At 54.8% G+C, this 23,695-nt stretch overlaps 1 protein-coding gene across 4 annotated transcripts in view; it reads right to left on the reverse strand.

Moving 5' to 3' along the window:
* Positions 1-23,695, reverse strand: part of NTRK3 (neurotrophic receptor tyrosine kinase 3) — a gene marked incomplete at both ends in the record, with an annotated part of 228,155 nt that overhangs the window by 14,704 nt on the left and 189,756 nt on the right. For 3 of the 4 annotated variants that reach the window (XM_079764236.1, XM_079764235.1, XM_079764234.1), the window contains one exon: positions 22,882-23,125. In XM_079764236.1, coding sequence (XP_079620362.1) covers positions 22,882-23,125 — 244 coding nt within the window. Of the gene's footprint in view, positions 1-9,513; positions 9,589-22,881; positions 23,126-23,695 lie in introns of all 4 variants that reach the window. The other variant, XM_079764233.1, reaches the window with a different exon arrangement.

Here is a 23,695-nt window from a genome sequence, read left to right on the forward strand (position 1 = left end):
AGAACCCCTGTGAGCCAGCAATCCTTCTCAATTGCATTTGTATGCATGTGTGTGCGCGCGCTCACACACACACACACACACCCCTACCTGCCACCCTCAAAGAGAAAGACCAATCTCTCATTCACTCTCAACCTCAGGAAAGAAAACCTCGAGTACAGAGACACTCCATGAAATATTGGTACAGGTGTCGAAAATAAATGTCTCTCGTGGCTGGGAAATAAATCGTTTTGCAGTCGGGTAGTTTCCAGTTCTTTTCAAACAACTGATCCAAAAGAATGATCAGCTGAGAGAAGATTAAAGAGACATTTTGGCAAGAGAGCCACATGAGATTTTAGGCAAGTATCTAGATAACGGTTTCAAGAACTGAGTCACGTGTCCGTAACAAAACCCGTTCCTTTCTTACCTATTTGTCTCTTGCGAGCAACACTTCTCATTTCTGATATTTATAAAAATGAGAAGGAAACAGAATTGATCCGGAACCTTTCTTACTTTAGCAATAAATAATATTTATTAGTAAATACATGAAGTATTGGAAATATTATACTTGTAATCTTTCATATTCATCAAACGTTGGCATACATGAACACTATGTTGATCCACTGCCTATTTCTGTATATTACTAATAATTGTAATGATAACTCAATCCAAAAGCTCTTAACATCCAGAAACTTATGGTTATTGGACATTAAAAATTAAATTTAAATCTTCACACATACTTCTGTCATAGTAAATTATGACAGAGTGGCCAATAAAAGGCTTTCATGCATAGAAATATAACACATAAGGATAAAATTCGGTAGGGAAGCTGGAATGAAAATATAAATTCAAGAAGAAAAAGAAACCATGTAAAATTGTTTAAGGACTTGTTCATGTGTTTAATAGATGCTGTATCAAATTTTCTGGTATTTAAAGTTTATTACATACATTAAAGAAATAATGTATCTGTAATGTCAATATTTGCTACATTCTGAAAATGGCATCACTGGCAACTATTTTAAAATTATGCTGAAAATTTTAGAGGGCAACTTAAAGCATGCAAGGGGCAGACATGCTTTTTAAAAATATATATTTTTGTTGATTTCAGAGAGAAAGGGAGAGGGAGAGAGAGATAAACACCAATGATGAGAGAGAATCATGGATCAGCTGCCTCCTGCACTCCCCACACTGGGGATCAAGCCTGCAACCTGGGCATGGCGGTGTGGCTCAGTGGTTGAGCGTCGACCTACGAACCAGGAGGTCTCGGTTCAATTCCCAGTCGGGGAACATGCCTGGGTTGTGGGCTCGATCTCCAGCAGGGGGCGTGCAGGAGGCAGCCGATCCATGATCCTCTCTCATCATGGATGTTTCTCTCTCTCTCCCTCTCCCTTCCTCTCTGAAATCAATAAAAATATTTCAAATACACACATATATCTACAGGTCCAGTCTGACGACGTTTAAAGTTCGGTTGGGCCACTTCCTGCTCTCCACCCTGATGCGCACAGGCTGTGGGTCGCCTGGCAGAACTGTTTCCCCAGTTTGTGGGTGGGTGCCTGGGGGGTGTATTCGGCTGAGTGCCTGTCTGACTTAGACCTACAGCGTGTGTGTGTGTGTGTGTGTGTGTGTGTGTGTGTGTTTGTGTGTATGTGTGTGTGTGGTGCAGTCACAAACGCACGTCTGTCCGTGGCTTCACGCAGTCACGGAAATCCCGCCGATGCCACCTTCACACAAGGGACCGAGTTTTCTGCAGTGACCAGACTCCTGACTCCGTGCGGCAGACCTGCTTGCCTTCCGTGCGCCTCTCTTCCTTCCCTGAACAAAGCAGGGCCAACTACTGTGGACGCGGCGGAGACCTCGGCCCCAGGTCTGAGAGATGCTGGGGACTCCTTGGCGGGGAAGGGGCAGGGGCAGCTCACCAAGCCCTCACTGCAGCCTGCTCCCTCTGAGCAGGGCTCCCTGACAGCTTATGCAAAAGCAGCCGCTGAGCAGCGTCTCCGAGGAACGGCTGTCTCAGGCTGAGCTGTAGCCCCAGGATTAGGCAAAACTCTTGGAGTCTCCCCAGAATGCAAGGAGTCGAGGAGCCAAGCCGTGGGCGGCGAGAGCCTGGAGGATGAATCGCCCATCGTGATTGTCCCCAACTCCCTCACCTGGTGCCACCTCTGCGGGAGCCAGTTCTGGGATGGAGGCCCCGGGAGCCATGCCTTTCAGAGCGCCCTTTTGTCTTCCTGTGTGAGTCCTGTCTAAACGCTGGCGCTCGTGAGACCTCACTGTCCCCTTCGGCCCCGAGCAGTGTATTCCTTACAGAGCAGACACTGCAGGACAGAGGCGTCGTTTGAAAAATAACTCGGCCCTGTCTTCCTTTCGGAATGCCCGGACGGGGAGCCTCCTCTCTGCTCTCAAGACTCCTCATGAAAACAAACGTTAGAGAGGATATTAAAAGCGCTCAATTCACTGAACGAAGCTGGAGGGCTCAGCTCAGATGCACCACGGACCACATGGGCCTGAACGATCCTCGTGCACCCCACGTGCTTGCTCAACACGACTGGGTAAAAGGAGGCGGAGAACACAGCCTCCTGGCGCTAAGTCTAGATTTGCAATTCATCTGTACGACTCGGGTACTGACAGGTTCCAGTTTAGATTCAGGCTAATTTAACCAAAATAAAATATTCCCTTTGAAACCTCTGGCTGCCCCTCCCAGCACTGGGAGAAGGCTGGGGTTCTGAGAGGCACGGTCCCGCACAGCCCGCCTCTACCGCAGGCCCCAGGGCGCCGCTCTGCAAAGGAGCGTGTGAGCCAAGGGCAGTCTGGGATGAAAGGGAGGGCGGAGCTGTCCATCCCTCCACGCAGCATCTGGCATCCCGGGCCCTGCTGGGAGGCCTGCAGCTGCAGGTGGCTCCTTCTCTCTTCATCAACAGCCCTAGCCCTTGGCTTCCCCTTCAAGGTCAGACGGCGGGGAGGACTGCTCTGCGGATGAACCCAAGAGAAAGTCTCAAATGCAAAGCCAGTAATCAGCTGCATGATCTTTTCAAAAGCATTCCTACTCTTGTTTTATATATATTTTTTCTTCTTGATTTCAGAGAGGAAGGGAGAGGGGGAGAGAGAGAGAGACATCAATGATGAGAATCACTGATCAGCTGCCTCCTGCATGGCCCACACTGGGGATCGAGCCTGCAACCCGGGTACGTGCCCTGACTGGGAATGGAACCGTGACCTCCTCGTTCATAGGTCAATGCTCAACCGCTGAGCCACGCCTTCCTAGTCTTACACACATTCACATCTCCAAGGGCGCAGAAGGCAAATCAGAGCAGGTCCTGTGTGATCTTGTTCCCAGGGTAACAAAACTGGGAAAAAAATCTATTTCTTGGAGTCACCAAGAGGTGGCGCCATATAAGGCTGGGGTGGGCGATCCCTGGGGTAGCAGTCCTCATCTTCATTCACTTAAGCCTCTGCTCCCTTCCATTGAGCGGCAGAAGGAGGTGCCGGAAGTGGAAGGCTTCGCCAGGAGGGAGGGAGCAAGGGCTGAGTTCAAAAGGCTGACAAGTCAAAGATCCAAGCCTCACGCCGAAATCCCTCTGATCCCATGGTGTTCTCCCGCCTCCCCCTGAAAGAGGGCTCACTGTACATACGCTGTGAGCGACATACATCGACGGGTGGGAGCAGCAGACTTGGAAACATGATGGAGATCCTAGAATCAGATTTCTATAGAAAACACACCCGTGAGCGCAGACGGAGGGTTTTCATTCGGAAACATCGCAATCTGCATGCAGATGCGGTGAGGGAAGCTGGTCCCAACATGGGCCCCGCACGAGTTCAAGACAGTGACCCCGGGAAGCAGGGTCGCTACCCAGACAGAGGGAGAAAGCGGTCAGTCCTGGGGAGGCCTCCTCAGCCTTCCTCTGTGGGTTGTGCTCCCCAGAAAGCCCGGCCGACTCCTGCCGACATGACAGGGGCATGCCAGGCTGCTCAGCGGGCCGGCCACGGCAGGGCCTCCCTAAGGGACACGGCCTTCCTTTCTAGGTCCCAGACCACCGGCTGCAGCGCTCACCATCCCGACTTCCAAAATGCATCAGCCTTGATCGTTGGGAAATCTATTTCCAGTGAATGTCTCTTTCTCTCCCATCGCCGTCTCAGGCAGGAAGAAGAGGCAGAAAGAGGGACAGAGGGAGAGGGAAGCAACAGATGCCGAGGCCGGGGACTTCTTTGGGTCTTAGAATTCAGCCGCCCCAGAAACACTTCCTAAATCTGGAGGCCGTGACTGTTGACACACACATTGTCTCTTCTGCTTAAGAGAGCTTGGGTTAGGCTTTCAGCCACTGGCAGCTGAGAGGATCTTGATAGAACCCTGGAAAATGCAACCCTCCGGTCAGTCTCTATTTCTAGGACTCACATGCCTATTTCTGGAAAGGGACTGGAGAAGAAAGATGCCGAGAGACCCCAGGCCTCGGCTGGAAGCCGGCGTGTTCAGCGAGGGCAGAACTGCAGCCTGCCTTCTGCCCACCCTGCCCCCCTTCCCTGCCTGCAGCGTGGCGCCCGCATGCCAGGGCCCCAGCCACAGAGCACCACAGGGACCTGGCTGATGGCGTGTGGCTCTGAGACCAGCCCCTGAGCGGAGAGCCACCTTCCCCAGCCAGGAGGGCAGAGGCTGCACCGGACGCCTACCATCCATTAGATCAGCCGCAAGTCCCAGCAAAAGTCAGAGGAACTGGCTGATCCTCGGGAGGGAGGACCAGCCAGCAGGTCCTGGCAGAGGGAGGGCGGACTCACGTCATCCCCGCCAGCGCCCGGAGAAGGTCCTGTCACAGCCCTGCACACGTATGGATTGCTCATGAGCCATCCGTCCCCAGGGAGAGTGGAGGCAGACAGATCTGACCAGCTCGGAGGTGAGATTCAGAACAAGGAGCTAGAACCTCATCATGGGACTGGGGCAACGTGCCCAGTGAGCAGCCCCGGGTGGCACCCCAGGACTCCCTTCCCTCCCTGTCATCTTCCCCGGCTCCCACAGCCCCCGCGCAGACACCTGAGCCCCACCCCTTCCCGGCCACCTGGTCCTGCTGCTCTGAGAGCATCAGAGAGCGCAACGCTGAGGAACTAGGAGTTCAAAGACTCATTACCGTTCAACGGGCAGGGCTCCTCTCTCCGCATAAATCTCCAGGGGGGACCCGGAGGCCTGGTCCCGGGAACCCAGAACCCATTTCCCTGAACTTGTAAGGACACGGCACAGCATCTAATGAGGAGGCCTCGCCCACAGGAGAAGGGGTTAGGGTCTCCCCAAAAGACCAGTTTCAACTGTCTTGAATCGCAAGACTTGGAAGTCACTGTCTGCAATGCCAGGCTGTTAAGTTATGCTGGGCTTTTCCTCCATTCGAGTCCCTTCTGTTGTAGGAAAGTCTCTAGCTCACAGCCACCTTCCCTGCAGCCTCATCTCCCTGGAGCCGCAGTGGCAGCTGGGAAACAGGGACGCGGTCCCTGTGTGCCTTGGACCTGCAAAGAGACCGGCGTGTGTCCTCAGGTTCCTTAGAAAAACTGGGTTCCTCTGGGAGGGGAGACACAGCCCGGGGCTGCAGGCACTCAGGTGTCGGTGGGTGTCGGGGGGGGGTGGTGGGGGGCCTAGGGTCGGGCGGGTTCCTGGACCAGGCACTTTCATGACACAAGCCCTCACAGACGTGCGTCGAAGGCCTAGAAGGAAAGCATAGCTTGTGTGTGTGAGTGGCAGGTGGGACTCACGTGACCAGGGGAAGAAGAAATACCCTTGTTAATTGAAATACAACCTGTCATTTCTCATCTTTACCCCTGTCCCCACCGCGGCTCCACGGGGCACATGGGTGCAGAGCAGAGGCGCGAAGGGATGTTGGGAAGGGTTAACGCTGCAGAAGAAGAGCCGCTTTGCTTGCTGGTGTTTTTGTGGGGAGGGGACCGGCCGGCTAAGTCAGAGAAGACCTCCGTCCAGAGGCAGGTGAGGGACGCTCGGCCCCTCAGCTCTGAGAATCGCAGGGATGGAGGGAACCAGACCGCAGGCCACGCCGTCAAGAAGCAGCGCCTGGCGGGGTTGCCAGAATCCGACAGACAGGAGGCCGCAGTGAGGGGCGTTCAAGTGCCCGGAGTATATTCCTAAGTGACACTGACATTGTGATGGCAAAGAAAGCCCTTGACAGATGACAGAGTAATACCGTCTTTCCACCCGTGTGACACATGTCGTGAAACTGAGACAGACACCGCCCGGACGTGCACGGAGACCGCTGGGTACATACGTCCCAGAAGTCCCGGGGCATCGCAGCACCGCGGGTGGCAACAGCTGCCTCGGCATAGAGGGAAAACGGGGAGTAACTGGCGTCCCCAAATAATTCTTCCCTTGGCGACCGCAGCTCTGTGCTTGCAAATGGCAGTCTGCTTGCCACGCACCCTTACTAAGAGCTCGTCTTGTGCATCAAATAAGATGCTACCTATTTTCCTGGAAAGTCTATGAATGCACATGACAGATAAACACCAGGTCCCATAGTGGGGGTGATGTTTAGCAGAACTGTAACACGATGTGGCCCAGGGACATCCTGCTAATAGCAGCCTACGCTGGGATGAGGTCTCTTCAAATGCAACTCTTCACCCCGACCCCTGCGGGGAAGTCTCTGCCCAGTCTCAGACCTCTGCATGCATCCCCCCCACCCCCATCATCTACACACAGACCCATGCACCCCGCCTTCCAACATGCTTGGCCCAGGGACTCGGATGCACCAGTCAAGCTTCACCTCTTCCCAGCATGGAGGCCACAGGGGCACCTTGTGGTCACGCCCCGGGGTATTCCACGCCCAGCCCCCATGCCCGGTGACAAGGACACAGGGAGGGGCGGCGGCAGCTGCCGGACCTTCATGCCCACTCAGCAAGGACAGCGACACCCACCCACCACGGCCCCTGCTCCCGACCCAGCCATGCAGCTCAGCCTCCGCAGGGCCGCCGTCACCTGGGGAGTCCTACCTCCCTTTGCTCTCTCCCTCCCGCTCCCGCCATCTGGTATGTCTGACGAGGAAAGGAAAGGGCTTCCCACTTAGTTCAACCCGGGCTTAAACCCTGGCCCCCTACTCTACAGCTCCGTGTTCAGACATCAGCGTTCTCATCCCTGTGTGGGACCACGATAACGTCTTCATGGGAACAGTGTGGGTTAAATAACTTAACGTGATCTAAGCCCCTGGCAAAGTCCCTGACTGGTGTGGGGGCTCAGCAAATGTAAGTTGTCATCCCTCGTCATCCCCAGGGACACGATATAAAAGAAGGAAGGATGGCCCGGCCGGCGTGGCTCAGTGGTTGAGTGGCGGCCTATGAACCAGGAGGTCACAGGTTTGATTCCCGGTCAGGGCACATGCCCGGGTTGCAGGCTCGATCCGCAGTAAGGAGCATGCAGGAGGCAGGTGATCCATGATTCTCTCTCATCATGGATGTTTCTCTCTCCCTCTCCCTCTCCCTTCCTCTCTGAAATCAATTATAAGTAAAAAAGAAGGAAGGGCTTGTGACAGCCTGGATGGCCAATGAGTGAAGAGACTGACGGCTCCACGTGGATGAACCCACAGCCGTACCCGCCTTCTGACGCCTGGGCCATCTGTCGGAGACGAAACCACACTATCAAGCAGGTGAGGGGTGCTGACTCGCCCTCCCCTACTTCTGTTATCCCGAAGTCTGTATTTCTTGCTTTGGACTCAGAATTACCAGATCTGACTTGATTCAGAGAGATTTTAGCCAAGCCGTGAGAGCCCTCCTTGGCTAAAGTAAATAAACGAAAACGCACTGTTCTTCAGGCAACTCAAGTTTGACCTTTCTGTCTACACTGTGTGCGTGCGCACGCCCCCCTTCCCTCCCCCTCACACACATACACACACAATACCCATCACCATCAAAACTTCCTTTTCTCTTCTCTGCTGTGTTTTCCTTCTGAGCATCTATTTTTCTCACGCAGACTATCTCGTCTACTTTGTCTTCATTTTCCATCTCCCTGATGAAGGGCAGGGATTGGTGTCTGTTTAATTCACAGTTGTATCTCTAGCGCCAAGAACAGTTCCCGGAACACAAGCAGAGTGACTGTACGTCCCTGTTTACCAGGGAAGGCACCCGCCTATGCTTATGGTCTCTATTTAATTAGTAACAGCTTCCCTTGTCACTCTCAGAGGTGTCCACATTAAGACGATCAAATACGGAGTTGATTAGTAGCAGATATCTGTTGAATTTAATTGATACATTTAACCAATTTGATACGTGCATGAAACCTGTCAACTCCTGAAACCACGAGTTCCGCCCTGGTGTGAAGGACACGCTTTAGAAGCGGGAGAGGAGAGGGATGGACCTCTTGCAGGGGCGTTCTTTCAGAATTCTCCCAGGGCCCGCCAACGTGTTCCTTCTCATCAGCTCTAGCTGTGCGCAGGCTGCGCACGTTAACCCCAGGCACGGCCTCCCTCAGGAGTCCACCTGGAGACGCTGCCCCCCTCCCCCACCCCACGGCTCAGCAAACGGCATGGAGGGTGAGGATTTCTCAACGCCGTTATTAGCACCAGTGCCGAGGAGACACCTCTGAGACCCTGATCCTGGGAAAACCCGGAGGCCCTGTTGCATTGCCTTCCCTCGCCAAGTCACAGGGGATGAATGGACTATAGAAACGCCGTGCGCCCAGCCCTGACCCTCAGGACGGGGTCGTGTATCAGAAACCGAGGTTTCTCACTTCCAGACGAGCCACCGCACACGCAGTCAGTGCGTGGAGACAGCACGTGACGGGGGGAGGGCGGAGCATCTCGGGACAGCAGCAGGACTGGCTCTCCCTGGCCCGGGTGGGACTTACAGGTCAATGCGTGGTTCTACCCTCCCGCGGGGACCCTTCCCCACACGGAAGGAAAGAGCGCCCAGCACACCGTGAGAGGAAGCCATCTCACTGGCTGATGGTGGAGCCGGGGGGGGGGGGGGGGGGAACATCACTGATTCCGCAGCACGTCCATCTCCGGCCAGAAACGCCCACAGAAATCACCCTGTGAGGGGGCAGCCTTCCCCAAGTCCTCGGGGCTGACCCCGTCGGGAGCTCGGCCCTGGACAGCGCACCTCCTAGACCCACGGCACCTGGTCAGCAGGGCGGCCTCTGATTCCGCAGACACCGCGCCTGCCTCCGGGGTAGTCTGAGCTCCCGAAAGCGGGCAGGCATCCAATGCGTCCCAGCGCGCAGGGCACACTCCTGCAAGGCAAGAAAGCAGCCAGGCCGGGGTCCATGCAGGCCTCCCGCCTCCACACGCAGCAGGACAGAAGCCTGGCAGCCACGCGCCCCGCCTTCTCCCGGGGCGCACCTGTCAGCAGGCACGGCCCTCGCCCCACCATGCTTTCGCCACGAGACATCCAAGCACATCAATGGCTTTGGCAGGAAACTTCCATGGAAGTCAGTGATGCCCCAAGGGTGAGGGGCAGCAAGGAGAGGGGGAAGCAGCCCCCATGGACGTTCCTCTCCAAAGCCCGCAAGCGGCCAGCCTGTGGGTGGCTGCCCTGCCCGCCCCTCGGCCCCGGAAAGAACCCCGGACTCACTGTGGAAGCTGCCGGTGCCGCTAGCCTCTGGCGCTGCCACGACATGCTCACCGGGCCCCTCTGGCACGGCCCTTCCTGACCGTGACCGCAGGAGAGAGCAGGGCAGGGGAGAGAGAAGAGAGGGATGAAGAGAGGAAGGCAGCACGAAGGACAGAGAAAGGAAGGGGGAGGGCAGCAGCGTGTGAACCGAACGGCGCACCTCTCCCAGCCACACCGCGGACGCCTCTCTCGCCCCGCGAGGGGGAAGGCTGAGCGCACCAACCCTGGTCCACGGCCCTCACTCGGGAGTCCACTGGAGAGGCTGCCCGCGGCTCAGCACACGCACCATCGCCGCTCCCCGCACACAGCACCTGCCCGCTGCCTTTGTGAGCCACCGGCAGCCAACGCTCCCTCCGAGGCTCATTCTGCCCCCACAGGACCCCGCCCACGACCAGTGTGGAAGGAAGTGGACTTCATCTAGAATCTTCCCCGCCTTAGGGCAGAGGAATAGTGCCTTCCCCAAAGCTTCCGAGGGAAGATCCGTCCCTCCTGTCCTCCGTGGGAAAACTGCTAAGTTCACCACCACCTCCAGGCTGCCCGCCCAGATGTCCTGCCCGGCCGCCCTTCCAGATTGGAAAGGAGGTGAGCTGGCCGGACGCCACCTGCTGGGGGGAGCCTCCGCCCTCCGCAACCCCCCCCCCCCACACACACACACACACATACTGACAGCAGAGTCAGGTGTACGAGGCCCAGGACCCTCAGGAAAAACCTGCTTCCCTCCAGAGGCCTCTGGAGAAGTCACAGGAGGGCGTGTGGGGCCGCCTCAGGGAGGGACTGGCTGTCGCTGAGCAAGGACATTCCTCCTGCACCTGCCGGGTCACGAGCTGTGCACGGGAGACAACGGACACGGGCCTGCGCTCGGTCCACCCGGGGGCGGAGCCGCACGGAATGACCCGAGAAAGCAGCTTATGAAGCAACACACCCGGGTGTGCAACCGACAGAGGGATGCTGAGCAGACGCGTGGAGACGGTGAGAGGGCCGCTGGGTTGCCATGGGGGTGGGGGGCAGACGGAGAAAGGACAGGAGGGACATGAAAGAGAGAACAGATGGGAAGTGGGGGGACCAGAAGACGTGACGGATTATGCTCCCCTCCCTAGATATACGCCACGGACGCCCTCACCCCCAGCACTGACACGTGCTGTCCAGGGACGCAGGGTCTTTAAAGAGGTCAAACGAGGTCACATGGGTGAGTCCCGATCCAGTATGACCGGTGCCCTTAACAGAAGAGGAAACTAGGACCCAGCCACCTACAGAGGGAAGACCCTGGGGGAACACAGGGGGAAGGTGGCCGCCTGCCAGTCAAGGAGGGAGGCCTCAGAAGAAACCAGCTCTGCTGACACCTTGGCCTCCGACGTCAGCCTCCAGACTGATAATGCGTTTCCGTTATTTAAGCCACGCGGCGGCTTAGTGAATGCATGCAGAAGGCCTCAGTGACGGTGGCCACCGGCAAGCGCCATTGTGGAATGGGGCACAGACCGGCCGGGTGGCACTGAGGGGCTTCTAGCGGGTGGGGTCGGGAAGGAGAGTGACAGGGTGCTCGGGAAGTGAGAAGAGAAGATTCGCTCACGGCTCGTACACCAGCAGGAGGAATGGTGGGGAGCCTAGGGACCTGGAGAGCCAGGCTCCAAGCCTGGCCTGGTCAGGGTGCATGTCAGGCCGTTCCTGACTGCGTGCAAAGCAGAAATGACGCGGAGGCGTGTAAAGAGGCACAGCAGGCCTGGCCAGTGTGGCTCAGTGGATCTATGAGCCAGGAGGTCACTGTTTGATTCCAGGTCAGGGCACATGCCCAGGTTGTGGGCTCGATCCCCAGGAGGGGGCGTGCAGGAGGCAGCCGATCAATGGTTCTCTCTCATCATGGATGTTTCTATCTCTCCCTCCCTCTCTTTTCCTCTCTGAAATCAATACAAATATATTAGGCCCAGGGGGTAGAGGGGCAGGTCCAAGGATGACCACCCTTCGCCCTTCAGGGACCCTTCCAAGAATGCTGAATGCTGTGAGTGTCTGAGAAGCAGGAGGCGGTCGAGCTGAGTTTTGTCTCCAGCTAGCCAAGGTCGGATGGCCGCGGACCTCTCCAGGGGAGACCTACTGATGAAGGGATCAGAGAGAAGGGAGGGGGAGGCTAAAAATTACATTCAAACAGCTTCTGCATAAAAGTGCTATAACCAGGCGAGTGAGTGAGGCTTCCGGAGTAGATGTCTGACACGGCGGCACCTTAACGTTAAACGAGAGGAGTGGAAGAGGTAAGAAACCGCCCGGAAGGGGAATGAACAAGAAAGTTACGTGGTGGAAGAAAGGATGGGGGAGTTAATTTCCCGTCCCTCAACAGACAGCTCAAAGGAGGATTCCACTTTTTAGAGGAAACTCATTAGAATTTTGCCAGGATGAGATAATTAGTGACCCCAAAAAAGCAGAGTCGATGAAGTGGTAAGATCAGAGGCCCCCGAATTAAGACGGAAGATGAAAACGTCCCATTTCAGCGGTCAAGGACACAAAGGGGCAGAAAGGTCAGAGGAAGGTGTTTCTTTAATGGGGAAGAGATGGCAGATTTCAGAGAGAGGACGGAGACAGGCTTCAAGGTCTCAGAGGGAGACCAACAGTCCCAGGGAGGTGAGCTGGCGGCAGGCAGGTGGCAGAGGGCGAGGCGGGAGGGAGTGGGGAAGAACGCAGGCCTGTCCACGTGCAGACGGGGGGAGGGGGAACCTGGCCTGGTATTTCAGAGCCTCCCGGGGATCTGTCCTCGTCACAGCCCCTCACACGTGCACAGTAACTGCTCCTTCCCTCACCATTCCCCTCTGCACCCGCCCAAGTACTTTCTATTGCAGAGTTGACTCTGAGGATCTCAGCATTGAAAACAAGCAAAAGGTTGATGTTGTCAACCGCACGCTCTCAGTGCATCTCCATGCAGCTCTGAAATGTGGTCGGCCGGGTTTCCTGGGAGGCCACTGGGGTGGAGAGCCCGCTGCCTCGCTGGGCACTCCGTTACATGTCACATGACGGAGGAACCTGCCTAGGGCACTGCCTCCCTCACCTGCACTTCCCCATGCTGCCACCTGGGGGTAAGGGCGGCTGCGGGGCCCACTCACAGGCCACAGTGACGGAGGACAGCCCGCAGAGGGTCTCTGTCCTTCAGAAGGGGCGCCGGCTGGTCACGGGGCCTGGAAAACGGGTAGTCATGGGGTTGGATGACGGCAATGTCTGTCCCCAGTTGGCTTTGGTCACGGGAGAGAGGAGGGTTTAGTAGAAAGATCTGGAGTGTTTCTGAACCTGCTCAGAGGCTGAGGAACCCCTGGCATCAGATGGGCAGGTCAGTCTGCCTTAGCCAATGGCACTGGCCATCTGACTCATCGGAACTGTCTCGAGATGAGCAGGACCCACATAGGCCGGCTCGCTAGGAGAGATGCTTTGGTCATATGGCCTTTGCATCATCTGGTCCCCTGTGTGTATTAATAAGCAGTGCTCAGGGTGTTTTAATTATGGGTTATTCTCTCAGGCCTCATCCCGGGTAAGTACATGTTGGGGCCTTTGATGGAGAATCAGACCCAGGGATGTCCCCTTAGCTGACAGCACTGCATCTGTCAGACAGACCTACCCAGGGTCCCCACATGCTGACCACTGGTGTCTGGCAAGGGGGAACCTATGCGGATCCATTTAAAAATGCCTATGCCAGTGGGGGCATTATTCCTTACTCATTGTAGACATCTGACAGAAGATCATATATTTTTTAATTAAGTAGGTTTATGAAGCACTTTTCATGTGAAAAATCACTGTGATGGAAACATAATGGATTCCTTTGCGTATGCTGTAGAGAGCTATAGGACATGCACATACCCAACGACTCCAAGACTTGAATGAATGAATGAATGAATGAATACAAAGACCAGGAAGTTGGGGATGGACCCATTGGGTAAGGAAATGATCAACTTCAAGAACAAACTGGACCACAAATCAAAGGTCCATCGCAGCTACAGAAGCTGAAGAGCATAACTCAATGGGGGACGAGGTAGCCAAGGTTGTCATGGTAACTGCCTGGAGGGAGGGATGGCGTATTGACCACCCCTGCCAATCCACTTTGGGACCTTGAGGAACTTGACTCATTTCCCCCAGAATGTGCATGACGGTTTAATAAGAGGACCATACTGGTGGTGGTGGTGGTGAAACCAACAGCACCCAAGCCAACAGTTCACAAAGCTCTCGCGTATCGCTGTCTCACGCTAGGCACCGGAATGAGCGGTGGCCACCCTGTTGCATGGGGTGGGAGAGAGGAAGGAGGGAGGAAGAACTTAAGCCGGCCTTGCCTCTACCCCAAAACTCTAGGGCGCATGACCCTGAAGTGTTCCTCTGCAGAAAGGCGACCTGGAGATCAGATCTAACGCTGAAGACACTTGTCTACGGTAGAATTCCTCGGCTCCAGGTACCAAAGGGAGCCCCTGGTCGGACCCGTCCATTCTACAGTGCGCAGGCTCTGCCTCATACCAGCTCCCAGCACCTCTCCTTCCCGCTGGGCCTTGAACAGACCAACCTGAATGTGGGGGCTTTGTTTCTGTTCCCCTGAGTCCCACTGAGTGGGCTCTTCTCCCTTTCAACGTGAGTACCCAGCACCAGGGACCATCCTGGGCAGCGCCTTGGCTTGTAACTTCAAATCACTTGAAATTTCTTACAGGTAATTTCTACCTTATTCACTTACAAAGGATAATAATTACCATCTATGGAGAGACTAATAGATACCAGGCAATTTGCATACATTATCTGATTTAATCTGCACCACACAAAAATGTCTTCTCTCTCTCTCTCTCTTTTTTTTTTTTTCTTCCCAGATCAGGATCTAAGGTTGAGAGCATTTAATAAAATGTCCTACGGTCACAACAGCTCATAAGCGGGAGCTCAGGATTCAAAGACTATCTCCCTGTGTCCAGAATTAGTGGGTGTTCTGCCCACTCTCTCAGGCTCTCCCCTCCCCACCTCTAACTGTCCTGTGGGATTAGCTAAACCCGGAAAAAAAAAAATTCAGATGCTACACTGACCCGGCCCTCCGCCTCCTGCTCCTCCAGTTTAGACACAGACAAGGACCCGGGTTTCCGGGATGAGGGGAGAAATACAATTCCCCACCAGGAGGAAGCCAGGGAACACACTGCTCTCTTTACATGCAAATATCTTAATTACAGCCGGTGAGGAAGATGTTTGTATGGAAATTTATGTATCTGTATATGTTACAGACTCAGGCTCCCTCGGAATAAATAAAAGCCTTTTCCACTTGAGGGACCCCAACAGGGTGTGCGCTGTAATACAGGGCACTGCCAGGTGCCGGGGTGTGCTCTGTCCCGCCCTCCCGGCAGCCAGAGGAGGGAGTCAATCAACACGCCTGCTGCTCCCCACCTTTCTGGAGGGTGCGCTCCGGTACACACACGCGTCGAGTTCTTGAGATTTTCCGACGGGGCTCCTCCCTGTCTTCTTTCCCAGTATCCGTCCTCATGGAGAGGATGCCTGCGCCATCATCATTGCCAAAAGGACACAACCAGATTTCCAAATGGCAGGGAGATAAAATCATGGGTGAGAGACCACTGGAATCTGGTCGGCGTGGCTCAGTGGCTGAGCATCGACCTATGAACCAGGAGGTCGTGGTTCCATGGTTCGATTCCCGGTCAGGGCACATGCCTGTGTTTCAAGCTCGATCCCAGTAGGGGGCCTGCAGGAGGCAGCCGATCCATGATTCTCTCTCATCATTGATGTTTCTATCTCTCTCCCCCTCTCCCCTCCTCTTTGAAATCAATAATAAAAATATATTTTTTAAAAAAACAAGACTACTGGAAACTACTTTCAGAAAGAGGGTATGCCTTTTGGCTGGGCAAGGGACGGAGATGTTTTTATTCCATTGTTTCCCTACCAGTGAAGCTACAGCCCATGAATAAAATACAACCAATTACTATGAAGTGCACGAGGCCACCCTGGTCTCACTGGGCTTCCTTGGTTTTCCTGAGCGCTATAATGTCGGTCTTACAACACCCATCATGTTTATCGCCACTAGGACAGAGGATGAAACAGACTTGCCTTGCAGCTGGTGGGACTCTGGCTAGACCTAACTGAGAACTTCCCACTTCGAAGGGGTGTTACAAAGCACAAAGGGAAAGACCAATCTCTCACTGCCAGCAGCTCCCCTCTGTCCCAGCGGGAAGGAGTGGGGAGCCTGTGGAGTCCCCGGAGAGGCAGAGAGCAGAGCGAGCGAGCCATCTGTCCGGGACGGTGTCGATGCTGTGCCGCCTGGGCCACGGGGCGAAGCCGATGACATTTAAGACTCTTTCCAGCCTCATGTTTCTTTCAAAGGGAATGACGTGGCATTTGTTCATCTGTTTCAAACACTCAAGGGACGCAGAGCGTGGCCTAAAAGGCGCATTTGTAGAAAGCCCATCCTGACCCTCCATTTCACTGTCACTCCTTTTCACGGTTACAATCCAAAACCGAAGGGGCTCTGAGCGCCCAGGCCCTGGGCTCAGGTCACCTTCCCAGGCCTCCCCTGCACACGCCACGCCGACAGGGCAGCAGGGCCTCGTCACCTCTTCCCGGGACCCTTGTCACGGCCTGCCTTCGCCTTGAGGCCTCGGTTCCCAGCTGTCCATCCTACATGCCACTGCCCGATGGCGGGTCCCCACACACAGCCTCATCCACACGGACACAGGCGACAAGCCTCCCGTGACTACCCAAGTCAGAGCAACTGGCCTTGCACCCTAGGCCTATGGGGGAAACGCTCCAAGTAACTGCTTCACCTCCCTGTTAGGGTCCATTGTTTGCCCGTCAACCTCCTGCTCAGCACCTCCTCTCCAAGTCACCTCCACACCAGACTGCCGGCGTGTCCCAGAGCCCAATACGCCAGATCCCACCCCATATTCCCTTCTGCACTCTGTGGCGCGAATGCCTATGTGGCAGGTGGATACCCCAGCACCACCACTGTGTTTTGACACAAAATATAATCTGGTCCAAGCAGGTTGGGGTCCGGAAGCACTGAGGCAGAGGGAGGAAGCCAGGTAATTCACATCACTGAAGAAAGTACCAAGGAAGTCTACCCAGTAATGCTCTGCCCACCTGGCTGAATTTGGCCAATTACCCTGCATGGCTCAAAGGAGATGAAGAAGGAAGAGCAGAAAAGCAAACCTCAGTTGCTGAACTGGATCTAGGGGTTGTGGGAAGAGCCTCTTCCCAACTGGAGGCTGTTGCTTGGTTTCCCCAGAGGGGGAGGAGGGCTGGGATCTGACCGCTGTGGTCTGGGGCAAAGCAGTAGTGCCGAATCCAGAGACGGCCGTGGCTGTGTTCTCGGACCTCTCGCCCTGCCTCCCTCCTGAAGAAATCACGCCTTCTGTTCACTTATCATCCCACACGGAACTTAGCCCCACAGAAGGCAGAGCCTAAAAGAGACCACAGAAGCTGAGTCCAAACTCCAGGCCTGAAAGATGAAAGGGAAGCCGCTAATTGGCCACATGGACACAGAGCTGGCGATGCGGCGAGGTATCCTAAAGAGCAGACCTGTCCCTCCGCAGACCTGCAAAATGTCTGATATTCTGTAGATAATTAGTGTGCAAATCCTTGGCTTTAATCAGGGAAACAAGAATGTGATACTATAATTAGCATGGCCTGTCCTCCACACCCCCTCCGTGCTCCTTCCCTCTGCAGCGGGTGCAGCTTCACAGGGCTTAGCATTTACGGGGTTTTTGCAAACTTCACTCAAGATGCGAGCAGTGTGGCACCGAGCCCTGCCGCGGATGCCAGGCAGCTGACGCTCTGAGCCTGCCTGCATGTCTGCTTTGAGGCCGTGTCTCCGGTCAGCACCAGGCACCCGCTCCCAAAACTGAATAACAGGCCCAGCCAGTGTGGCTCAGTGGTTGTGTCGACCTATGAACCAGGAGGTCACAGTTCCATTCCCGGTCAGGGCACTTGCCCGGGATGCAGGCTCCATCCCCAGTGTGGGGCGTGCAGTATGCAGCCGATCAACGATTCTCTCATCGTGGATGTTTCTCTCTCTCTCCCTCTCCCTTCCTCTCTGAAGTCAATGTTTATATGTGAACTGAAGAAAAGAGCAAACACGTGGTTTAGGGACTGAGAATCCAGGAGATTCGAGGCCTCTCCCGGCCTCCTAACCCACGCTCTATCACAGTGAACTGTCCTAAATTGGCTGATATGACGTCACACACGGGAGGATGACGCACTGCTGGAAAGGAGTGGGAGAGAGAGGGGTTTCCTCTATCCACCCTGTGCAGAGGGTGCCCGCTGCGCGTTCCAATCCGCCTGGGGCACAGCGACACTCCGTGTCTCAGCCCGCCTCACAGATCACAGGGCCAGGTGCGTGCCCAGGTTCTTGCCATGAGGGAAGGGACAGGCCTCACCTCCGGGCAGGCCCACGGACCACACGCCTGATGCCCCGCCCAGCTGGCTGGAACGGGGATGGGCGCCCAGGGTGACGGAACACCCCTCACAAAGAAGAGGGTCGAGCGCCGTCAGCCTGGGTGACCGCACGGCGGAGGGTCACCCGCTCCCGCTGTTACACGACCCGGAAAGGCCTAGAAATAGACTTCCATTTGTGTCGGAGCCATTCTGTACGGTGGCATGTACTAGTACCTGTTAGGACAGACCGCTGGCCCACCGCCACGCATGCACTTACATGAGTGTTGTTCCCCACGTTGGAGTTGGGGAAGACCGTTGTATTTTAGCCCCAGTGATAGCAGGAGTAATTAATATTTCTTGAGCATTGGTTTCCCTAAGAACTTTACGTTTATTAACACTTGCAGGTGATTAGGGGCTTTTGGCCCCATTTTACAGCTGGTCATACGGTCAGCACCAGGCACCCAAGGTCATACGGTCAGGAAGGTCATACGGTCAGGAATTATAGGAGCTGAGATGCACACCCAGGAAGTGTGGGTTCAAGCGTCTGCACTTGCATCGCTGCCACAGGGGAGCCGTGACATCCACAAAATCAAATATTCTATCAGCCAGATCAGCTTGCTCCAAAGGGTTCCCACACCCTGAAGGTACCCTTATCCCCTTTCCCAGGAGTTTCCAGAACTGTGACCTGGGGTCTCCCGTGAGGACCCAGGGCCTTGCTATCGGCTGTCAGACCTGCCTTAGATGCCCCACGTGTGCTGGCCTGGACTTGACCTACGGCCCCTCCGCATCTCCTGGACACTGGGCTGTATTCCGAGACTGCACTCTGACTTTGAGTGACTCCTGACTCCGAATGCCCCTCCCTGCCTCCTCTGGACATTGTCCCAGATGTGGCCTAGGCCATGCATCCCCACGTCACCCGCAAAGATGACACCTGAAGCGGGGGAAGAGGGGGGATTTGTTTGCCTGTCCCGGCTGCTCTAGCTCGGGCCTAATCTGCTTCCTGCCTCATTTCAAACTGCCATTCAGACCTCACTCACCCACATTTTCACGGGGTGTCTACTAGGCTCTGTGCTCAGAACAGAGGAGAGGAAGGTGGACAGAAGGCAGGCCCCCACCCTTCGGACAAGTAAGATCAGAGCACTGACCCCCTCAAGCCCATTCCTCCTGGATCTGAGCACATGGCCTCCCTCCAAATCGAAACCTCTGAAAACATTTCTCTTCTGGAATCCCAACCTCTCCGCTTCCGAACTCTTGAAGCTTTCTTTAAAAAAAAAATGATTTTTTAAAATTGGTTTCAGAGAGGAAGGGAGAGGGAGAGAGAAACATCAATGGAGAAACTCATTGATCAGCTACCTCCTGCACGCCCCCTACTGGGGATGGAGTTCGCAACCTGGGCATGTGCCTTGACCAGGAATCGAACTGTGACCTCCTGGTTTATAGGTCGATGCTCAACCACTGAGCCACACCAGCCGGGCTCGAAGCTTTCTTTAATTCCAGATTTGCAGTGCACTGCAGTCTCTGAGTGCTGTCTCATGTTCTGAGAAGGGCATCAAGGTGCCAAGCACCCTACCAGAGCCGGTCTGAGGCGAGCTCAGAAGCATCGTGTAGGCGGCCTGTAGGAGGAAAGGCATGCCACTGAACGTGGCCTTAAGAGGAGGGAGCACAGGGCTCCTGTGCCCTGAGGCAGAGATGTTTGCTTCCCTCTCTAACCGTGTAGCAGGAAATTAGGCAGTTCACCTTAGTAAACTGTTTGCATACCGCTCATGCCTGAGCCAGATGGTGCCTGTTTGTTCTAAGAAATTAAAAATGAAAAAGGAAGAACATAAGGCCAAGATTATCTCTACCTCTCCCTCTGCCTTCCTATACACAGTGTGGAATCTGCCCTGGGCAGGTGAATACAGATAACACACAGACACAGACACACACACACACACACACACACACACACACCCCTGAATTCTCATCATTTAGCTGTATTAGTCACCAGAAACCAGCAAGCTCCTAGGCCCGACAGACTTCAGACCCTACGGTAGCAGAGAGGAGCAGGCCGGTGCCGGGTCAGCTTTCAGAGAGCCCTCAGCGTCTGGCCCTCTCATCTAACAAATCACTGCTCTCCCCGGGGCTTCGGCTGGGACACGGAGCAGACACATCTCTCCTAAATCCCCGGACATGGACGTAGCTCAGAGATCCATGACAGGACCCTGTAAACACTGACCAGAACAGGCGAGTGCCGACTAAGATGAAACCCTGGGAAGGAACTTTTCCAGAGGTGGTCACCTTAAAGGCCCTTCTCCTTTGGGGCAGCTGTGTGACCCAGTTTATTTTCCAGTGGCCCAGAGATTCCTCTCTCTGACTCAGGAATGACCTCTGGAAATGAGATCCTCCCTGGGGTTTTCCTGTCTGGGCGAGCAGGGGACTAAGGAATATAATATACATAATAATTTATCCAGGAAGGAGTGTATCCCAGGCTCCTAGCGCTAATGAACTTGCTTAACATCGAAACAACTCTGTTGAGAGGCTGTGTTTGTCCTTGTTTTTAAAATGGGAAAATGAAACAGAGGTGAGGAAAGGGCACAAGGTCCTGTGGCTGCTAACGGTGGGGTTGGGATGTAAGCACAGGTAAAATCAGGCTCAAGTGCAGAATGCCCCTGTCTCCCTGATGCCTTGCAATAGGATAGCAGGATTCCGGGTGCATGACTGATGTGACTGCTGGCCAATCGCTTCCTTCCTTTTTTCCCTGAGGGGGAGGGGCTGTGCATACATTAGCACCTTGTGAGCACCTGGACATGAAGACGGGATACAAGCTGCTCTTTGAATGTGGACAGTCTAGTGCCTACCCTCCATCAATGGACTATGCAGCTCTCCAGGGGCGCCCTGGGTTCTCACTGCAACAGCTACTCGTCTCTATTTCATACTTCCTGGGGACCGAAGACGCATTTTCGAGCCAGCTGGCCTCAGCTTACACCTGGCTTGGCCGGCACGACAAAGGCACTGCGGGTGCCTGGCACGTGGACAGTCCCCCGGGCTCCCCGTTCCGTAATTCCAACCTGCCCTGGTGCCCACGGAAATGAGACGGATTTACTCCCTGGAGCTCTCCCGGGAGGAAAGAGCAGCAGTGCGCAGTTGTTAAAGCAAGGGCGCAGCGGTATCGTTTCAAGATGTGATTTTTTCCCCCCTCTTTGAAACCAGAATCGAGAAATACTAAGTGCACTCCTGGAGGCAAGTCTGCAAGTCGAGTCTGCACACATCCTGGTCAGATGCTGTTTCCCGAGACCCCGGGGAAGCCGGCAGAGACCAGACCAGCCTAATCAAACGTCTCCCTCGCACAGAAAAACAACGAGCCGCCCCTTGCTTTTATCAACACCAACACAGAGCCGAGCGAGCCAGACAGGCCAGCAAACCCCATTACGCGGAGTGCAAAGGCAATTAAACGGTGCCAGCTCCAGCGAGACCCGAGAAATCTGTGACCCACGGGCCCTGAGGAACCAGACCGATGGCTTTCTTCAAAATGACTGGAAAACACGGGTCTAGAAGCTAAAGAAAGGCTCTGCTGGGTTATTTCCCGGCAGGCCCGCCCTGGCCATCCGTCTATGGGAACCGCTGCTCCCTGCTCCCTTTTCCGTGTCCGGGGATGGTGCACAGGGCAGGTGGCTCGAGAAACCAACCAGTTGCTGCAGACACACACCCTCCCCTCTGTCTGTCTACTTCTGCTTCACATGCTCTCCTGATGCTCTGTCATCTGCCAGCCTCTGTCTACCCCATGAACAAATTACCTTCTAACCACAAAGGGCGTTCTCAATCCTCCTGTTTTTCCTTAGGCCCGGGCTAAGATGACACGTATTGAGTGACTAGTTTTAACATCCTGCTTAGACAAAGCCAGCAGGAGGAACATTCGGACAGAGCTGCTCTGCAGACGCCAAACCCCCAGCCTCTTGCAACACGCTCGAGCCAATGGCACAACCATGGGCTCTTTACTCACAATATGGTCATTCACTCCTGACAAATGGCTGCCATGCCTCGGAGACACTGCCCCACCCTCTCCCTATACCACACGTCCCAAGTCCTCGCCCCTTCAATGTCCTCCGAATTAAATTTTCCATATTTTCCAGGCAACTGACTTGCAATCAGTTTGCAGAAGTTATTCCATCTCTGTATCTCAGGTTGCACCTATATCCGCGCCCCGCCCCCCCGCCCCCGCTGCTATTTTTTGAGTTAAATAACACTCATGCCCACTTACGCTGGCAATAATAACACTGTCAGAACCACTCAATGATCCATGGGGAGATAATTCCCGAAGACTAAGGGGAAAAAGTCTGGGAGCAAAATAAGACACCTGATAATGTAGACAAGCGCATGATGTGAAATTGAACGTGGTGTCTCCTCCCCGAATCGGAAAGCTTCTTCTAACTGGCGCCCCCTCCAGCGCGGGCCGTGGTAACGTGCCTCCTTCCCTCACCTTTCCTAAGCTGTGTGGAGAACTACGCTCAGCATGACATTAACCATTTTGCTCCTTTACGCTGGGTTCTGGCTTCTCGTCAAGGACTGTCTTTGAAAACGCGCTGCACAGTCAGCAGATAATCTCAGAGACGCCAGTGTGCTGTGGGCGGGGCTGGATGGGGTCTGACTCGGAGGCGCTGAAAGGTAGCACCAAGTGGGGTTTGCCTGTGTGTGCACTTGTGGATATACATGCAAATCTATATACATATATATAGTTGCACGAAGGATGAGTGTTTGTTAATGACACAAGTGAGAACACAATGCGTATGGCATTTCAGTGTCGGGAGAGGGAATAATAAACAGGTGCCAGGATGTAGGAGTGGCCAGAGGAGAATCGATGAGTGCATGTGTGGGCGTGGCTGTGTCTGCGTGTGCTCCGAGTGACGGGGTTAATGGACAATGACGAAGACACGTAAGCAAGGCGCTAACGCGGCATGGCGTCCTGCGGTGGAGAAGCCCCCTTACCCTGTAGTAGTCGGTGCTGTAGACGTCCCGGGACATGCCGAAGTCTCCGATCTTCACCAGCAGGTTGGCCCCCACCAGGCAGTTCCGGGTGGCCAGGTCCCGGTGCACGAAGTGCTGGGAGGCCAGGTAGACCATGCCCGAGGCGATCTGGCTGGCGATGTGCAGCATCTGGGAGAGCCCCAGCTCGCCTTTCGCCTGGCGCGGCTGCCCGTCCACAAGGATCATGGCATCTGGCCCATGGGCCCTGCGGGGGTCGGGGGAGAAGGAAGGGGCAGAGAGAATTCAGGAGATTTCTGGAATGATCCACAGCAATGCATGCCATCTCCCTTCTCAGCCTGCCTATGGCCTATTTCTGTCTACAGCAAAATGTATGAGTGTAGACGTGGGTGAAACACTGCATCCAGATTCCACACTAAGATGACACTAAGCAGACGTGCTCCGGGGTCAGGGAGTAACCCTACTCTTTTAGACTATTTCCTTTATATCTAGGCTTGCCCAGGTTCTAGAGTCTAATATAGAATATTTAATAAAACCCAGACTAACACTTACATGGCCCTTACTCTGTTCCATGCCCTGCTCCAAGTATCTTAAATATATTCATTCATTTAATCCTCCCACCTCAATTCTGAGATAAGAAAACTGAGGTACAAAATGATCACATCACCTGGCCAACCTCATAGAGATCCCAGAGGGAACACAGGGGTGAGCAAGAGCAGAGGGAGCCAGACATGTGGCTCAGGAGCATCAAGAGGGCTTGTTAATCAGCTCCCTGGGCCCCACCCCCAGGATTCTGATTGGCTAGGTGGTGCTAGTT

Source organism: Cnephaeus nilssonii, assembly GCF_951640355.1.
Source record: "Cnephaeus nilssonii genome assembly, chromosome: 24".
Lineage (NCBI taxonomy): Eukaryota > Metazoa > Chordata > Mammalia > Chiroptera > Vespertilionidae > Cnephaeus > Cnephaeus nilssonii.